Source organism: Coffea arabica, chromosome 1c (genome assembly GCF_036785885.1).
Source record: "Coffea arabica cultivar ET-39 chromosome 1c, Coffea Arabica ET-39 HiFi, whole genome shotgun sequence".
NCBI classification, from domain to species: domain Eukaryota; kingdom Viridiplantae; phylum Streptophyta; class Magnoliopsida; order Gentianales; family Rubiaceae; genus Coffea; species Coffea arabica.
In genome coordinates, this window is record NC_092310.1 from 53486875 (window position 1) to 53505210 (window position 18336).

An 18336-nucleotide genomic window follows, 5' to 3' on the forward strand; every position below is an offset into this window, starting at 1 on the left:
CAGCAGGAAAAAGGAACAAAAGAAATCCAAAGACACATCAACACACAATACTTTTGGTAAGAAAGATAGATAAGCTGAGAGGCAGACCAACATATATAACGAGAAGAATTTATATGAACATAAATAACAGAACATACATGGATCTAGAAAATGAGAATCCCTGAATCCCTATATGAGGCTGTAACTTTAGATTCACTCTTACAGGTAGCGGTAAAGAAAAACTACTATGGCATTGGGAGAAGATCTAAACACATTGCACATAACACATTTTTCACTTCAGTTATCGACCCTCAGACTTCACGAGTTGTGAGAAGACCCTGCTCATAGAAACACCCGAAAGATCATCCACATGAGACATTTCAGCGGCTGAAGGAGAATAATCAGCATGATGGAAATTATTGACTTGTGGAGAGAGCTCACCAATGGCATTGGTACTGTTTTCTTCAGGATCATTTTGAATTACAGCTTCTTGAAGTTGAAGTGCGTATTCCAGATTCCACAGGACATCTCCCATTGTAGGTCTGTCTACCCCAAAATCTGCCAAGCACTTCTCTGCTGTTTCTCCATACTTCCTGAGGGAATCCGGTCTAATTTTTCCAACAAGATTAGGATCTATAATCTGCTCCAGCTGTCCTTTCTTCTGCCACTTCATAGCCCATTCGGCTAAATTCACCATCTCACGTGGAAGAGATGGATCTATCACAGGCCTTGCACATAGAACCTCAAGCAATACGACCCCAAAAGAGTAAACATCTGATTTTTCAGTCAGCTGCTGCCTTCTGAAATATTCGGGATCGAGATAGCCAAAACTTCCCTTTACGGCTGTACTCACATGGGTTTGATCAACCTCCGGTCCACTCTTAGAAAGTCCAAAATCAGCAACCTTTGCCAAAAAGTTCTCATCCAGCAATATATTTGCAGATTTTACATCACGATGTATGATAGCTTTTGTTGAGCCCGTATGAAGGTAGTGTAGTCCTCTGGCTGCCCCAATGCATATCTCAAGCCTCTGTTTCCAACTCAAACTGGGAAGATCAGTGCCATAGAGATGACTCTTGACTGTCCCATTTTCCATGTATTCATAAATTAGAATCATCTCATTCTTTTCATCACAGTATCCAATCAGTGAAACCAAATGTCTGTGCCTGAATTGTGAAAGCATCTCAATTTCAGTTCTGAACTCAGATAGACCCTGCTGAGACCTTGGATTGCCCCTCTTAACAGCAACTTTAGTACCATCATTCAAGACCCCCTTGTAAACCTTCCCAAAGCCCCCAATGCCGATTACCCAACTCTCATCAAAGTCGTTTGTTGCTTCTAGAACTGCAGCAAAAGGAATGCGATAACTCAAGTTAGAAGCAGTGCTAATGGTTGTCCCATTGGAGTATTTACTTCCCATTGTATGGGATGCAGTTCCATTGATGGAAATAGGAATCCATGTCTTTGTATGACCAAGACGCACTTGCTTTTTTCTTCTACACATAAGAAAGACAATCAGAGCCACCAGTAAAGCAAGCGGCACTCCTATGCTAAGACCAACTATCATACCCACATTCTTTTTTGAGCCTTGGCGAAAAGGAGGAGGCTCGGATACTGCAGCACTGAGGCTACCCAAGGAATTGTTCAGTTTCATAATCTCTAGTCCATTTAGAAAGGCATCAGGAGAAGCACTAACAGTTGATGGGCCAATACTGACATACACCGTATTATTATTGGCTAATGGAGTGACATAATCCATGTAGAAAGCATCTGCCAATCCTACCTTTTCAGTTGGTCCAAAATCTGGAGCAACATTGAACGAGTTGATGAATACATTGAAAAAAATTTCATCTGCAGCATCACTTACTATGTCACAGAAATGTAACCTAACCATATATTGAAAGCCAAGTTCCACATTGAACTGCCATGTGACATTGAATTTACTGTTAGGATCACCACTCGAGTTCATTTTAGTGCAAGTACCATAGACAGTTGGTGGAGCAATATCCTCCGTTGCATAACCTTCAGGATACTTGACAGATCCAATCAAGGACTTATTTGTAACTGCAAAGCTGGGTGAAACCAAAAAACTTCCATCATTGACCCAAGTTCGCCACAATGTATCATTCTTCAATGTCACGAGAGGTCCACCCATATTGACTCTTGCAACAGTTTCAAGTGTGTAATTCACTAGACCGTGGAATGTTCCTGACGGATTGAATGTAACAGCATCATCCGTGATGAGAGAATCTGGTGCTGAGACAACTTCCAGAGCATTTACATAAGCAAATGAAGCACTTGAAGGAGCAAAAGTGATCACAAGTTCCCCTGATGTTACGTTTACTAAAAATTCTTTCATAGTAGGATCCTTGGGTGTAAAGTTTCCAAGGAGGACATTCTTTTGGGTGGAAACTGAGAAACTTGCAGAGTTCATATTGAAATTGTTATAAACAAAAGGGAAGAAATACAGGCGGATCCAGACTCTCCCACTCTTGCTGATAGGAAACTTATAGCTAGAGGTTCCAGTAAAGATTCTAGCAGTTTTATAGAGTTGTGCATCTTCAGATGATGTTATAGAATTTGAACTAGTAGTGCCCAAAATATCTTGTGGAGTTGAAAGATACTTTGCAGCGGATTTATCAGAGAGATAAGTTCTGTCATCCACCTTAGTATCACTAGATGAACCACAATCTATAAGATACATATCTTGAGGAGTAAATCCATTAGCAAAGCACGCCAAATACAATATGAATAAAGCCCAAAGCAACAACTTCATCACCCTCCAACCCATCATAAAAAACAGCAGAAAACGCTCAAATTCAAGAAACTAAAGATCAAATCTTGGTGATTAATAAAGGAGATAAAAACCAGATTTCCAAGCTACGAGCATATAATAACCCATCAAAGAGAAGAGTTAAAGCAGGGTAAAGATGGCACCTTTGAGATCATTCGAGCTCCAATAGACCAAAAGAGAAGGAACCCGGATTTCTACTGAATTACGGAACAAGAATGGAAATCATAACTAGCCTTTTTGTCTCGGATGCAAATAAAGGAGCCCCTTTTGGCCTTCAGCTGCAAAGAAAGGAGGAAACCAGAATTTCTGTGCCAAACAGCACAAAATCAAGAAAAGCCCAGTCCACGCCTGGCCGGTTACAACTGGGCAGCCAGCCAACCCGTATGCATTCAGATTGATAGATGTTTTTTATTTTTGTATCCTTTTAATGCTCTTGTAGAATGAATAGGACAGGAAATAACTCGCTAGAGTCTAAAGTTCTCTGAATGTTATTCAGTAATTTTGCATTTTTATATTAAGATAATCATGTGCAATTTTTTTTTTGGTTTTTGGGGTCTAGCTATGAGCTTTAGCATTTAAAGTCTTAGATATGGTTGGCATTTTCAAGGAGATTTACCCTGTGGTAAAGAAGGAAAAGAACGGAGCAGAAAGGTGAAAGACAGCAGAGATAAATTTTGAGCAGCTCGCAGATTTGAAGACTGAATGCTTTGTAACAGAAAGTATTATTAACTGCTCTGTTTAACTGAAGCAGATGCATGAGAAGACTGGGGGCCTTGGGGTCCTAGGGCGTGTTATAGCTAAGCTAGCCTACTACAGATTAACCCTTCAAATCATAGAGTTTTATTTTACATTGTCCTTTCAAACTCACGAATATGCCAATTTTCTGGTTGGATTGCCAGGAAAATTTTTTAGAATATTCCTGTGACAATTTTATACTTTCTTACCTCATATACCCTAAGCATAAGTCTTATTTATTTTTTTTTTTATAATTATGGCTAGCCACATGGTGAGTGGAAGAGAGTGGATCCTGTAGAAGGTTGCAATAATCTGTTTCAACTTTCAATTCAAGATCACAATCGTCTTAGGCCTTGTTTGGATTGCTGTTTTTCGTAAAAAAATTACGTCGTTTTCCGTGATCATATTTTTCTATTATCTTTTTTCCTCACGTACATCAAATTATTACAGTAATTTTTTCATGAAAAATCATGAAAAATACAATTCAAACACAACCAAGTTTTCAGACTTTTCGAAACTTATTTAATCATTCTTCCCTTTTTCAATTTTGAGCTTAAAATATTACTATATGATACGTAAAGTAGTAGTGTTAGGTAAATTAATCCATCGACTCCTTTATATCGTGCATGCTGATGCAGAATTATACGTATGGTCCAATCCAATGGAGTTGGAGGTTTTTTTTTTTTTTTTGGTAAGAAAATTTGTGGTTATCCATTATCCAATATCTTGCCTTGTTCCTCCCACTCCCATCCCCAAAAAGGCAATATATATATATATATATATATATATATATATTCATGCACGCGCACGTACACACTCAAACCAATATGTTGCTCTTAGAGAAAAGTAAAAACCTAACAAACATTAGGTTACTATTCAATCACAAAATATAGCATGATAATTTATTTATTTGCTCGATTAATAATAGTATTCTCTCAGTATCTGTAATTCTTTTCTATGTTAACAAAAAGTTTATAATAAGTTGAAAAAAAATATTTTAGTGTTTTTCCTCCCACAAAAAAAAAAAAAGGAGAGAGAGAGATAACCAGCCTCTTTCTTTCTGTGCGTGTCCAGTCGAAGAATTTATTAGTGGTGGGCCGGAGAGAAAATAAACAAAGAAAGAAGGTGAAAAGATTCCCCCATTGAAGGAGCCAAAATATTTCCCTCGCATACCGATGCCGAATGCAGCTGGAGGTGCCAAATACTCAAATTGAAAGAGTGGCTGTCATGGAGGGGCTTAAGTCCCTTCTTGGATGGTTGGTGAGGGTTTAAATTTTATTTATAGTGAAAAAATTTAAAGTTGTGTCATAGCACTTTCTTGATCTAATTGAGTCTGCATAACAATCAGCAAAGACGTGAATAACCTAGTCCCTTTTGTGTTTACTATAACCGAAAGGTAAACGAAATCTAAAGTGGAAAAAAAAAAATCTTCGATGTAAAGTGTAAGATATAGTGTACATCTTTAGTTTCTCTAAGAGAAAAAGTAGACTAGACCAACAAAGAATCGACGAAAACTGAATCACCATTGAACCAAATGAATACACTTTATATTCATATATTTTTTTTAGAGAATTACATCTTATAACAATTAATGAAAGTCAAGATTTGAATCCTTAAACTCCCACCTCAACAACTCTTAAGGATTTGGTGGTGGCCACCGGTCCAAATTTTAAGAGAAAGAGTATACACTTCGGCAAATATTTTGGATTTTGAGAGCTCATGTCACGCCACTCTTCCTCCTTCCAACCAACGCGGTTGAATATTTCTTGAGCAACATTTTACATTTACTTTCAATGGTTTCACAAACAAAAGCAACGGACACTTAGAACTAGTGTAGTAGAAAGGTCCAAAATGTATACATCACACAATTCAAAAGTACCACGAAAATGATGAGGGCTGTTTCTTGACAAGTGTCCGAGGGAAGCGAAGATGCTGGACCAATAACCATTTGAGGTCAAGCAACTTGTTGACAGTTAGTGCAAGCGTAATTGACACTTCACCTTCATTTCAGCCGTTGTTGGTGATGGGATTTGTTGTGGGAGCTTGCTCAGCCCCACATAGGAATCGGCAGTCAAGTGCAACAACTCCAGGGCCCCTTTGCCTACGGCCAACGAATTGTTCTTCCTGGGCCGCCAACTCTAAAGATCTTTTTTTTTCCTGATAGAACAAAATTTACATGGGTTCAATATCGGTCATTATCATAAATTAGGATACGCTTCTGAAATTATAAATTATTCATACATTTCTTGTAAGTTGTTCAGTAATACAGTCCTTGCATTGACGTACGGTAGAATTCAAACAATGCGAGATGTTATATACATTCCAAATTCCTTGCTCCTCGTTACTTTTTTTGTGGTTTTATAACATATTTGTAGAATTTTGTTCACTTCGATCAGGTAACGCTGTAGTACATATCATCTAGTTTGAATAGGGTGCGACGGCAGGCTTCAAATCCTCTGTCCCCAAAATAGTCTCTGTTCCTTCTATCTCTTATTTGTATAGCTGCCATGTATCTCTAATCTTTTGTTAACTCAAACTCAAATAAATCGATAATAATCAATTTACAAGTTTTGTTAACCCAAACTCAAACAAACCGATAACTCAAAACTTTTTTTTTAATTTTCTTTTTAACAAAAAAGAGTCTTGTTGATCATAATTTTTAACAAACCAGTTTAGCTCTTTCTAATTTTTTTACATCTTGTAATTATGTAAATGCAATGATTTAAAATTAATTACTTAATAGTTTTGAGTTATCTGTAAAATCAATATTTAAGTAAACCTGTCAATCGACTATTATCGATTTGTTTGAGTTTGGGTTAACAAAACTTGTAAACCGATTATTAGCGATTTATTTGAATTTGGATTAACAAAAGGCTAGGGACACGTGGCAGCTGTACAAATAAGGGACAGCGGAGACAGGGACTATTTTAAGGATAGAGGATTTGAAGCCGCGACGGCATCCCATAAGTAGTCCTACTAGTTAAGTAACGTGGTAGTTATCAGCAGGTTCTATCATTAACTTTCGTGTGTTATCGACTCTAGTGTGCTATCTCGATATGTATTTTTGGGATAAGATTGTATACAGTCTTAGATTAATCTAGTCGAAAGCCTCGAATATCTTAAGTGAAAAAAAAAAAAAAAATTAGGGCGTGACGTGTTTCATTTACAAGAGGAATTACCGTTTCGCAAGTTCGAGGGTGACTAGAAGTTGTGGATCAAAACTGTTGTTTGTAGTCCAAAAGAACGAAATTTCTCAGGGCCTAATGAAATGTGAACTTGGGCCTGAGGGCAGATCAAGGTAAGGCTTTGTAGAAACGTCCCACCTCGTCAACACAGTATTTTGGGTCATTACTGTGAACGACAGTTTACAAACTGGGCTACTGACCACATGAAGTAACTTGGGTTTGTGAACGACACATTTAAGCTGCAACTCTTTGATCTTCTCCACGGTCGATATGATCCACCGATGAAATTAAAGAAAATAAATAAGCAAATCTAACGCCCAGTAGGAACTTCAAGCACTTGGAGTAGAGATTTGGAATTTTAGGCATTAAATCATATTTCTAAATTTTTTTCTCTATCCCTTGTGTTTTTTTTTTAATTTTCACGCGAAAACTGCCATATTGCAAGACAATTAAATATCGAATTTGCTTGATTGATGTGTATTTTAAGTGTTTGCCTAAAACATACTTTAGTGTAATTTATTATTGCTCTGTTTGGATTAACTGTATTTGGGGGTGTTTTTAAAAAATTTTATTATAGCAGAGTTTTTATAGTATATGTTGAGATATTTTTGGAATATATTTTGGAATATTTAAGAGCAACAGAGTTTTTAGAATATTTTTTAAACATTAAAAAAATTTGGACTACTTTTTAAAGTACATTTTAGAGTACTTTGTAAAATTTTTTATAGGATTTGAAAAATTAATTTTTGAAAAATTGATGAATCCAAACAAAGCATATTGTCGTTTAAAAAAAATACGAGTTTATGCAAAAAACCGTTCTTCTCTCCTCTCACCATCTATCATCCACCATTGACAACTTTCGCTCCTTATGCCTTATTGTTTTTTTTTTCTGATATTCTTCTAAAATCGTTAGGAAATTTAAAGTGTTTTTGTAGATGACGACAACTTTCGCCCCTTATTGATATTTTTCTAAAATTGATGAGCATTTTAAAGTGTTATTGTAGATAGTATTTTAAACAAAACGCGCAGTCCAGAACACACCCTGCCCTTAGCTGCGCATCTTACAAATGAAAAGATTAGCTCACTCAATTGGCCTATTCAACTTGGGAAAGGACGCAGGAGCGTAGTCTCTAAAACTTCAAAGCATCTCCGTAAAATCACCTTTTCCCGGTTAATATATGAAATCGATCACCTTCTGTAAAAGCTAAAAGCTAAAAAGGGTAAATTTAAATCTATCAACTTTGTTGAATGCATTGCGCTAGCCAACGTCCACTAGTTTCATCCTCTCAGTGACGTTTGGACCGCGTAATGGTGAATTCATATTACCGCAGTTTCCTGTAAGCATGAATCCGTGGCATTGCCATAGCAACTAATGTACTTCCAGCCTGTTTCTGTGTCTTAATTTGTCCACGACAACTTTGCCCGGAAGGATGGCAATATGGAAATTCATTGGATGTATGTGAAGCCCGTTTGGATGGTATGATTTGAAAACAAAATTTTCAAATATTATTCTGCTTATGTTATTTATACAATTCTCATCCATCTTCTTTATTTCAGGTATATCACATAATGAAAGATATTATAGGATTATTTCAAATAATTCTTTCTAAATAATCTCGTGTCCAAACACAAGTAATTTGTTTCCCATTAACTTTCAGTTAGCCTAGAATTTTGATTATGTTTGAATAGCCATTATTTGGTCAAAAATTATTTGTTTACATCACAAACACAATTTTCAATACATATTTTTATCTTTTTAATCACATTTTTATCTTACATACTTCACCTCACAGAAAGTATTACGGTAATTATTTCAAATCATGTTTCAATAATCTACTATCCAAACACACCTGAATTCTTAGGGAAAGTTGATGACCAGATTTGAATGCCACATCGAAAATTCTTTGAGAATTTGGATGGATCTACGTTCTCTTGAATCTCTCTCTCTCTTTCTCTTCCTTCTTTTTAAGGATTGTTAAGTATTTGGCTAGCCTTTTATCTCTAATTCTTGTTTTCAGTCTGTGCATCTTGTAATGTTGTTGTTGTTTAAATTCAGCGTACTTCACGAAATTCAACGTAGTTTCCTTCGAGATATAAAATAAGGGCAAGTTGGTACCCATTATTCCGCACGCAGTCCGCAATCAAACAATCTCAAATCATACGCTAATCTTTGATTATCAGCCGTTGACTGACTTACCAAACTAATCAGAAGTCAACTCGACACCATCATTGACATCAATGCAGCTCCAGTTGTAAATTTTGACCCCTTCGATCATCCCACATGCCTTTCCATTTTTTCCCCCCTTTTTTTAACCTTTGTCAGCTTTTGGCCATGGCGCATTGGCAAGAAAATCCATTTACGTTGACTTAGTGAATCGGCCAAAGTCAACGTCAAACGAAGAACCGGAGCCTAAGAAGATGAATAATGATGAAAAAAGAATAAAGAGAGACAAAAAGCATATCTTTCTTGTCATCCGTAAAATCGTTAGCAGATTTCATCTGCACTTTCTTAATGCAATATCTTTTCTTTCTCCAAAAAAAAAAAAAAAGAAGTAAATATGACGCATCATCAACTTCTCATCCTGCAATATGATTGGTTAAAAATTAAAAATAAGTGAAAAAGAAACGTAGGCTGAACTTCTCTCTCCCAAAAAGATAAAACAAAACTTCATCGGATTCTCATCCTTTAATTCGATTGGTTAAAGTAAATGAAAAAGAAATGTAGGTTCAACTTCTCCATTCTTTGATCAAGACTTTGTACATTTTCATCTAATTTCATCATTTTATGCTTAGAATAGTTTTTTTTTTTAAAAATTTTTTTGATAAGTAAAATATGATTTCTTACTTACAATCAATTTCACACATATTTCCCAAACCAAACCTACCCATGCTTAGAATAGTTGCTAAACTGTTTCCTCGCATTAGCAGTTTTAGAAAGAATGTTAAAGTCTGCACGTCTACAATATATATTCATATAGACCGTCCAATAACTTTCTTCATCTTTCATTTTCAAGCTTGGAGTGATGGCAAGCCATCTGATTTTGCTTCTTGTCTTAGGACTTTGCTTCTTCTCAGTCACCGCGGATGGTAAGCTCGATGCCCCTATTAATTCTAATACAACATTTCCTCTTTTCGGTGCAATGTTTGTTTAACAACTCAACTAGCTAGTAAAAATTTCTCAGAAGTAATTCTTTGCAATTAAACCAACTTTGCAGTGTTTGAGAGCATTGATTGTGGATCATCTGACCTTACTTACACGGATGAGAACTTGATAGTCTGGACGGGAGATGATAGCTTCATCAGCAACGGGTTGCCACGGGCGGTGCAGACTAGCAACTCCACATCCCAGGTTATGGACACGCTCAGGGTGTTCACTAGCAGAAAAAAGAATTGTTACTCCATCCAAGCTGACAAGGGCGGAAGACTTCTTGTTCGTGCAAGTTTTTACTACGGAAACTATGACCAGAAATCTTCCCCTCCTACTTTTGATCTTCAATTTGATGGGAACGATTGGGCCACTGTACAGACCAAGATTGACCAAGTTGTTTATTACGAGGTAATTTACGTTGTCAAGGGGGACAGCACCAGCGTTTGTCTTGCTCAAACCGAGCCTGATCAGTTTCCCTTCATCTCAGCACTTGAATTCCGTAGCTTGGGTTCAACCATGTATAATCACGTTGATATCAACCATGCTTTGCTTTTGAAGAGGAGGGTTGCTTATGGTACGAACCAAACCGTCAGGTACGTAAATTCTTTTTCCCAAATTCCCAAATTTCTTATTCAAAAGATAAATCTGGAAGCAGCTTGAGGAATAAGAAAAATCTATCTTCAACAGAGAATCTGTAGATTAATCATAATGTGAGCATGGTGGTTGATGATTAACTAATCTTATGTGTGGAGATTGGGTCCTTAAAATTAACTCCTTTTTTGTGATTTCAATTCCATGAACCAAAAACTTCAGGTACGTAGATGATCCCTATGACAGAATATGGAACCCGATGGACGGTGGGAACGGATTAATTTCTGTAGCAAGTGATGCCATTCTAGTTAATGCTGAAGGAGGAGATAATCCTCCAGAACAAGTGTTAATGAACGCGGTCACTACATCCAATGTATCTGAATTCATACAACTAGGCACCGGATTTCCTCCTGTTGAAGTTCCAGTTTACATCAACATGTATTTTTCTGAAGTTACTCAGCTCGACTCAACTCAAAAACGATCCTTTAGAGTCTTCGAGAATAACCAATCTTCCTCCGATCCCATTTTGCCACCTTATGGCAATTTCTCAGAAATCTATTTTAGCAACATCACAGTTTCCTCCAACACAACATTTTACTTGGTATCCACGGCTGGCTCGACACTTCCACCTCTAATTAATGCCATGGAAGTATTTTTCATCAGCAACGCGCTAACGGATGGAACTAACAGCAACGATGGTAAGTGGTTGTAAGGTTTAAATAAGAAATTGTGTGGGTTAAATCTTGTAAATTACACAGAACAAATTAAGTGATGATTTTTAAAAAATATTTAGTGGAAGGCCTAGCTTCGCTGCAAAATTCTTTTGATGCATTACAAGATTGGAGCGGTGATCCGTGTCTCCCAGCTCCATTTTCATGGGATTGGGTCAATTGTACAAGTGATGCTACACCTCGCATAACAGCATTGTAATCTATCTTCTCTCTCCTTTTCTTTACTCGAAAGTCGAGATCTGAAAGCAAGAATTAATTTCGTGTTATTTTCTTTTCCCCCCGAATATGCTCATTACTCAATGTAATCTTTTTCTGTTTTTGTTGTCGTCCTTTTTGCAGGAATTTAGGTAGCTTTGGTCTGTCAGGGACCCTTCCAGACTTTAGTTCCATGGGCAGTCTCGAGATCATGTGAGCAACTATGTTAAGAGATACTAGTAATTTAGTTGGTGGCTTCATTTACCTAGAATCTGCTCCTCATCTTCTTGCAATCTTAAATGGTTTTCCTTAATTTTTTTTCCTTTGAATCACAGTGATTTGCATAATAACAGCCTGGATGGACCAATTCCTGATTTTCTTGGCGCATTCCCAAACCTTAAACAATTGTAAGACATGTTACAATGAGTATTCATGAATATTTCACCGGCCTTAAAAGAATGTCATTAGCCTTCATTTCCACACTTGCTCATCGATCACTACCCAATTTCTTCCCGTTGGATTTTCCTCCAGGAATTTGGGCGATAACCAGTTCAGCGGCCCAATACCTGCCTCACTGTCAAAGAAGAACGGCTTAAATTTAGTGTAAGCTTGCTCAAAATTTAATCTCATCTTAGTTTTGGTTCGATTAGATAGAGTTTTCTGTTGGACGGATAAACGTCTATCTATCCATTCACTTATACGCTGTTATTGATATTGAAATATCTCAGGGTGACGGGCAATCCTGACTTGTGCACCTCTGGCAAATCGTGCCAAAGTGCTCCCACGGCTACGTCAGGGAGTCCGGCAGCCAGGTCTTCTAGCGGTGGCAAGAAGAAGAAAAGCAGCAAGGTACCTGTGGTAGTTGGAGTCACGGTTCCGGTTTTCGTTCTCATCTGGGCTGTAGTTGGCGTTCTTGCTATATTACATCATAAGCGAAAATCAGCTGCAATTGCTGCAGTCTCCGCAGGTAAGAGTTTCTGCAATCACAGACAATATACATCTAAGATGATTGTTTTGTATGTGATGCTAATTAACTAGTTTGTCAATATCATATCTTATATATGAATTGTGTAGGTCAAAATGGAAATGGTGGAGCTAATACGCCCAATGGGGCGGCAATAAATCCTCAAATGATTGGTAAAATTGGCATGGCTGTTATGAACGAGTTCAAAGTGAATGTAAACGAACAGGGCACTTTTTCAGAGAATACTAGCAGTACCAATGGAACAACGCAACAGGCCTGAGAATGGAATCGCTGGTGAATTTGGCCTTCTATTTTCCTTTCCCCGCCGGGGCGGCCCTTTCCCCTTTCACAGCTCAATTGTAATTTCTTTCTTCATAATGTTCAGTCCTAAATGTTGTCCCAATAGTTGCGTCAATTTCTACAACTGGATTCTTTCTAAAATCATGTACATTTATAGGGATTTCGACGTCTGTCAATGTACCATTTGCCTTTTTTGCGTGGTCCACGAATTTTTCCTTCATCATTTGAAGCATCAAAATCAGATGGATAAAACTATGTCGTGAGGACAGTGATAACGAGTCCTGGAATGACCCCCCCCCTTTTTTTCCTCTTGAAGTAAGGGTGTTTTGACTTATGCCAGACTAATTTTTCTGAGATAGTGCAGAATCCGTCCTAAGATGCACTACACGGTAATAGTCGGAATTCGAAATGATGACCTTTATTTCAGTCTCTGAAAATTTAAAAGCGCAACACCATCGAAATTTCTGAGCAGCATTTTTCCTTCAAAATAAAAAAGTCCACCGGCAGGAAGGGCCGTTTTCTCATGAAAGGTTTAAATTGAGAAAGGGCAATAGAAAATTAAAATTTCATCGTTTAAAGTGAAAAAGTGTGAGTATGTGAGGCCAAGTCAATATAAACGAAAAAACGTTTTTCAGTTGGCTACAACTAACAAGAGACATCGCATCTACTTTAAAGGCCCTAATTAAGTAAATAAGGGGAATTAAGTCGATCTGTGACGATGAACCAAGAGCCCAACTCATGTGATAAGATTGAAAAAATAAAGATAGAAAATCTGCGGTTAATTAATCATCTTGTTAATATCATGTCTTGAGGGTCAAAATGGAAATGGAGGAGCTAATACGTCTTAACGGGACAGGAATAAATCCTCAAGTGATCGGTGAAATTGGTGTGGCCGTTACGGACTAGTTCAAAGTGAATGTGAACGAGCAAGGCACTTCTTCGGAGAATACTAGTAATAATAATCAAGAACTCTAAACCAGGCCTGAGAATGGAATTCCATTTGAATTATTTTTCCAGGGTTCAATTGGAACTTCTTTCTGCATAATGACAGGTCCGATAAGTTGTCTCAGCAGTTGCATCAATATTTCTCCTACTGCACTGTTTCCAATGTCATTTTTGCATTTCTTAAATGTCCCATGAAAATTTCCTTCCCCAGTTCGAGCATCAAATCAGGTGGGCAAAATTATCTTGTGCAGGGAGGGATAACAAATTATAGACTATTTGTTTCAATGTCATGTTTAGAAATGCAAAGAGCTCGAAAAAGTCAACCGGGACTAAGGGAGCCAGAGGTTGTCATAAATTCTTTTCTCATGAAAAGATTCTTGTTTTTAATCACAAATGACTAAATTCTGATATCCCTCCAATAGGAAGACTAATTCAAAGAGAATGATTAGAGGGGACGAACCTGACAACTAGGAAGAAGCAGAAAAATTCATGAACAATCTTCGCTGGTTGGTGTTCATATTTAACTATTTAAGGGATGCTCTGGTAGTATCCTGACTTGCCTTGAGTCACACCTAGATCACTTGTCAAAAGTTGTAATAGCGCATTATTTTTCCACCAACAATGTGTTAACCATAATCTTTCATGCAGTTCTTCGTGATGAAAGCTGCAGAGGCTACCAAATTGAGAAAAAAAAAAAAATTCTCGTAATATGTCAATTTAAAGTAAATGCATCAATTTGATCTTGATGCATTAATTTCTCTGCATGTAGGCACATAAGCATTGTAATGTTGTCAGATATAGTTTAAAAATCATTTGAAATACATGTAAAAAAACTTCAAATAGACCAATCTTTATCCCACATCCCATGTAGCTGAAAGATGTTAAAAACTATAAATTATACACTTGGTACATGTTATAATTGAAAGAGAAAAATGTTTGTGAAGACATGGAAATGTTGTCAGCGAACTGGCCAGCAAAGTGGCGAGTCTTGTCAGATTTGCAGATTGTTTATCTGTCACCGACTCTCAGTTCTCATAAATCAAAGTCTACGTCTTTCTGGCATTTACTTTAAACAAGACTTCATTGTCAACTAATAATGTTCAGAATACACATAATTACGAGCATAACCCAAGCCCACCAATGCAACTCCTAAATTCATCTTTTCTTAGTTGTCCGGCATTGTCAAGCATGGCTGAGCAGTCAGTGATTATTCTTCTCTTGGCAGTTTGCTTTTTTCTGGGATCATCCGATGGTAAAAACTCATGGAATCTATCAATCTTATGCATACAATACATATTTTCATACTGCTTTCCATCCTCTTCTCTTTACATGCGAAATTCCAATGTAACATGAATGATGAAACTAGCAGGAAGGACATTGGAGAATAAAGTTTCTAATGTTCGCAAACTCGCTGATGCAATCAACGCAACAAATCCTAATGATGGTTGGCATTTCTATTAGTTTCTTTTATGCAAGTTACTCCTTTTTTTCCCCTTTTCTTCGTCGATCTCATGCAACATTTTTATTGCTCGATCCATCAATCAGTACAAGGGTTAGCTGCACTTGTTCTTCAATTCCAAGCTCTGGCACTGATTGATGGATCTGATGACCCTTGTCTTCCAACCAAGTGGACTTGGATCGATTGCAGCAAAGATGCCTCACCTCGTGTAACAGCACTGTAAATCATAGCGGTCAACATCGATTTGTATACGCAATTCAATTGCTTCCAGTACTTTGTTGCTCATTGGATCTAACATAACATTTTCAGGTATCTTAGCAATCAAAATTTGTTTGGATTTCTTCCAGATTTTAGTACAATGGATGCTCTTGAGACAATGTAAGTTAGTAAAACAAGGTCTTCTGCAAGCTTATATGGTAGAATTATTTTGTGCTCTTCTTATTCTGAGATTTTCTGCAGAGATATGGACCATAACCTTTTAACAGGATCCATTCCTAGTTTTCTGGGGACCTTACCAAATCTAAAAGAACTGTAAGTGAATACATATACGGAAGCGCAATTGGCAACTTGCTTAACAATGGTATTGTTTGTGACAATGAGTAATCAGATTATCTCGTATCTATCAAGGAATTTGGCAAATAATATTTTCAGTGGAGAAGTTCCAACCTCAATATTGCAGAACAAGAAGTTGAATACAGAGTGAGCTGATTCTAATCTTCTTCAACTGCTATGTTAATGACTCATTGGAATTACTCAGGCTTTTTAATGAATTTATTAAGTATTCTTCTGGCATCCCAATTGTTTGATTTACAGTTTATCTGGAAATCCTGCGTTGTTCTACCAGACACCAGGGGGGAACAGTCCCAGTTTTGGAGGGACTTCTGAAACCCCTAATTTTGGAGATACTTCTGAAACCCCTTATGTCTATACAACAAGAAGAAAGAAGAGAAGCAAACTACCAGCAATTATTGGGAGCACAAGTTCAGTATTTGTTGTTTTTTGGGTTGCCGTTGGAGCTATCGCAATGTTCCGCCACAAAGCAAAGACAGCAGAGGCAGTTGCACAGGCTACAGCACCAGGTTAATCCTTATTTAACTCCCTAACGGGGAAAGATTAACTGCACTAGTATCTCTTTGCTTCTTTTTCACACGAGGCCTGGCCCTTGTTCCATCTTCCGTGAGGTGTAGCTGTGGCCTATGGTTTGCCTTCATAAATTGCTTTTACTTTATTCAGTAGTACTTTTTATGAATGCAGGTCAAAATGCTGGAGCCAACAAGCACGCAGAGATAACGGAAGAAACGCCTATCAATGCCCAATCCGGTGCTACAAATCCTTAACTATGTTAATAATTCACGTTCTTCAATTCTCTCAGCCTTAGTTTATCTTTCTCCTGTTCCCTAATTATGTGTAGAGGATTGGCTCATGTTATTATTATCTTTTCCTCTTTTCAGTGTTTTTTCTTTTTTCTTCTCTTTTGGTAATCTATCTAAGCTTTCCAAGTTATCCTTTCTATACATGAGGCTGTTCCCTAGGCTTTGTAACGTTACATGGTCATTATCGTGACACCTCGTACTTTAGACTCTTTTAAATTATACTAAAAGGGTTCTTAGTTCAAGTATAGGAATCGGAATTATAATTGGAATCACATCCAAAAATTCAGTATGGAATTTGATTAAGAGTATCATTACAATGACTAGTGTTTGGTATATATTTATAAGGTTTTGGAATCAACTTATTTTTTATTTTCTTGTGTTTTTATTTTTTTCTTCTTTCTCTTCCCGCTTCCTTCTTCCCAATCCTTAAGTACTAAATGTTTCACCAAATTCTCTTGAACCACCACCTAACCATTACCAATCAACCTTGTAATCTATGGAGCATGGGAGGGCGACTGACAAGAGATGAGGGAAATACTTACACAAAAAGAAAAAAAAAAGAGGAGAGAGAACTAGATGGAGAGGAGTGGCTGCCATAGAGTATTGGAGGAGAGAGAAAGAGAGTGAAAAGAGAAGAAAAGGGGAAGTGAGAGAGAGATTGACAAGAAAAGAGAGAAAGAACCAAAAAGGATGGAGCTGCTGTCATGGAAACTCAAAGTTGGAGGAGAGAGTGAAGGGAGAAGAAAGAGAGAAAAAGATGATAATGAAAACCGGTTCGGGAAGATGGGATGAGAAAGAAAAGACGAAAGAGGAAATTTGATGATAAGATGCTGTCATAGAGGTTGGATTGACGTAATAGAGTGATGAAAATGACGTTTTTGAGTCAATTGAGTCAAATTTGGGAATCCATCAAAATCCCCCAATTTTTGAAGTTTTTGTTGGGGGATTGAGAATCCCTAAATTTTAATGATTCATCCCAAGATTTTGAATCTAATACATGTAACCCAAACAGCAAGAATTGAAATTATTTCAATTTCTGATTTTGATCACCTTTTATCAAACGACACCTAAATTCTAGATTCATATCATCTTATTGAGAGTTTATCCTAATCGACCCTTCCACTTAATTTAATTTTTAGGATCTTCTCTTATTTTTCTTATCGTTCAATTGATCCATAAAACCAATTTGTTAAACTCGCGAGGGCTCAAGTTGACATTCTCCACATTTTCTTGGGCCTAAATGCATAGTTCGAAACTTTGAGGGCTGGGTCGTCACATATATCCTTCCTTTTTGTATATCGTCATTTGAGTTGAAAGTTTTATGTTTCGAAGCACGTTTAATCTTTTCACCTCAACAGTGAAACAGAACTACTATTGAGTTGAGAGCTCAATTTCAAAAGACTCACAATGCATGTAGGTCATAAATTGCACGAATTTAGAATCCGAACAATCTCCAACCGCCCCATCTCCACATAATTTTGAGGCCCCAAATAATAAATATCATGACCATCAGAAGTAATTTGTTATCACAGCCTTAGAGCCAGGTGGTAGTACTGGTAAGAAATGCGACTTCTCCTAGATGAACCAAATCATCCCGTATTGAACCCCCCTCCATCGCACACAAGAATTGAGCTTTCTCAACTTTCCCTCGGACAACCATAAGAGGGTGCAAATTACGCAGAAGGCATAATCAAAATATCGGAAGGCTTTATCAACAGAAGCAAATGGAAGGCCAGTAGACCACCCTCCTCTGTGGCGGTTTTTTCCTTGCACAGAGCCCTTAGGGCTTTTCCCTGTCCCTTGATCACACAGATTTTCGATGTCGTCCAGATGTCTGAACCCACGAAATAACGCACGAGCCTCCCATGTGGAAACGCAAATGAGCCCAGCTTAGTCGAGACATGTAGTTTATCTTTTATATACTAACAAAATGCCTG

The 18336-nt window shown here is 37.4% G+C and overlaps 3 protein-coding genes across 3 annotated transcripts; 2 read left to right on the top strand and 1 right to left on the bottom strand.

The window, feature by feature from the left end:
• Positions 1 to 51: 51 nt before the first annotated feature.
• Positions 52 to 3321, bottom strand: LOC113728540 (receptor-like protein kinase HERK 1). The gene has a single exon (XM_072077553.1). The coding sequence runs from the start codon at positions 2771 to 2773 to the stop codon at positions 281 to 283; it is 2493 nt and encodes an 830-aa protein (XP_071933654.1). The 5' UTR covers positions 2774 to 3321; the 3' UTR covers positions 52 to 280.
• A 6310-nt stretch (positions 3322 to 9631) lies between these two features.
• LOC113742605 (uncharacterized protein At1g24485-like) lies at positions 9632 to 12827 on the top strand. The gene is made up of 9 exons (XM_072048966.1): positions 9632 to 9780; positions 9909 to 10434; positions 10655 to 11130; positions 11226 to 11358; positions 11503 to 11571; positions 11694 to 11765; positions 11890 to 11961; positions 12087 to 12325; positions 12433 to 12827. The coding sequence occupies exons 1-9, from the start codon at positions 9717 to 9719 to the stop codon at positions 12600 to 12602; spliced, it is 1821 nt and encodes a 606-aa protein (XP_071905067.1). The 5' UTR covers positions 9632 to 9716; the 3' UTR covers positions 12603 to 12827.
• A 1844-nt stretch (positions 12828 to 14671) lies between these two features.
• LOC113727790 (uncharacterized) lies at positions 14672 to 16534 on the top strand. Its single transcript, XM_027252172.2, has 8 exons — positions 14672 to 14819; positions 14937 to 15011; positions 15113 to 15245; positions 15336 to 15404; positions 15486 to 15557; positions 15654 to 15725; positions 15840 to 16105; positions 16281 to 16534. The coding sequence occupies exons 1-8, from the start codon at positions 14708 to 14710 to the stop codon at positions 16361 to 16363; spliced, it is 882 nt and encodes a 293-aa protein (XP_027107973.2). The 5' UTR covers positions 14672 to 14707; the 3' UTR covers positions 16364 to 16534.
• The last annotated feature ends 1802 nt before the right edge of the window (positions 16535 to 18336 follow it).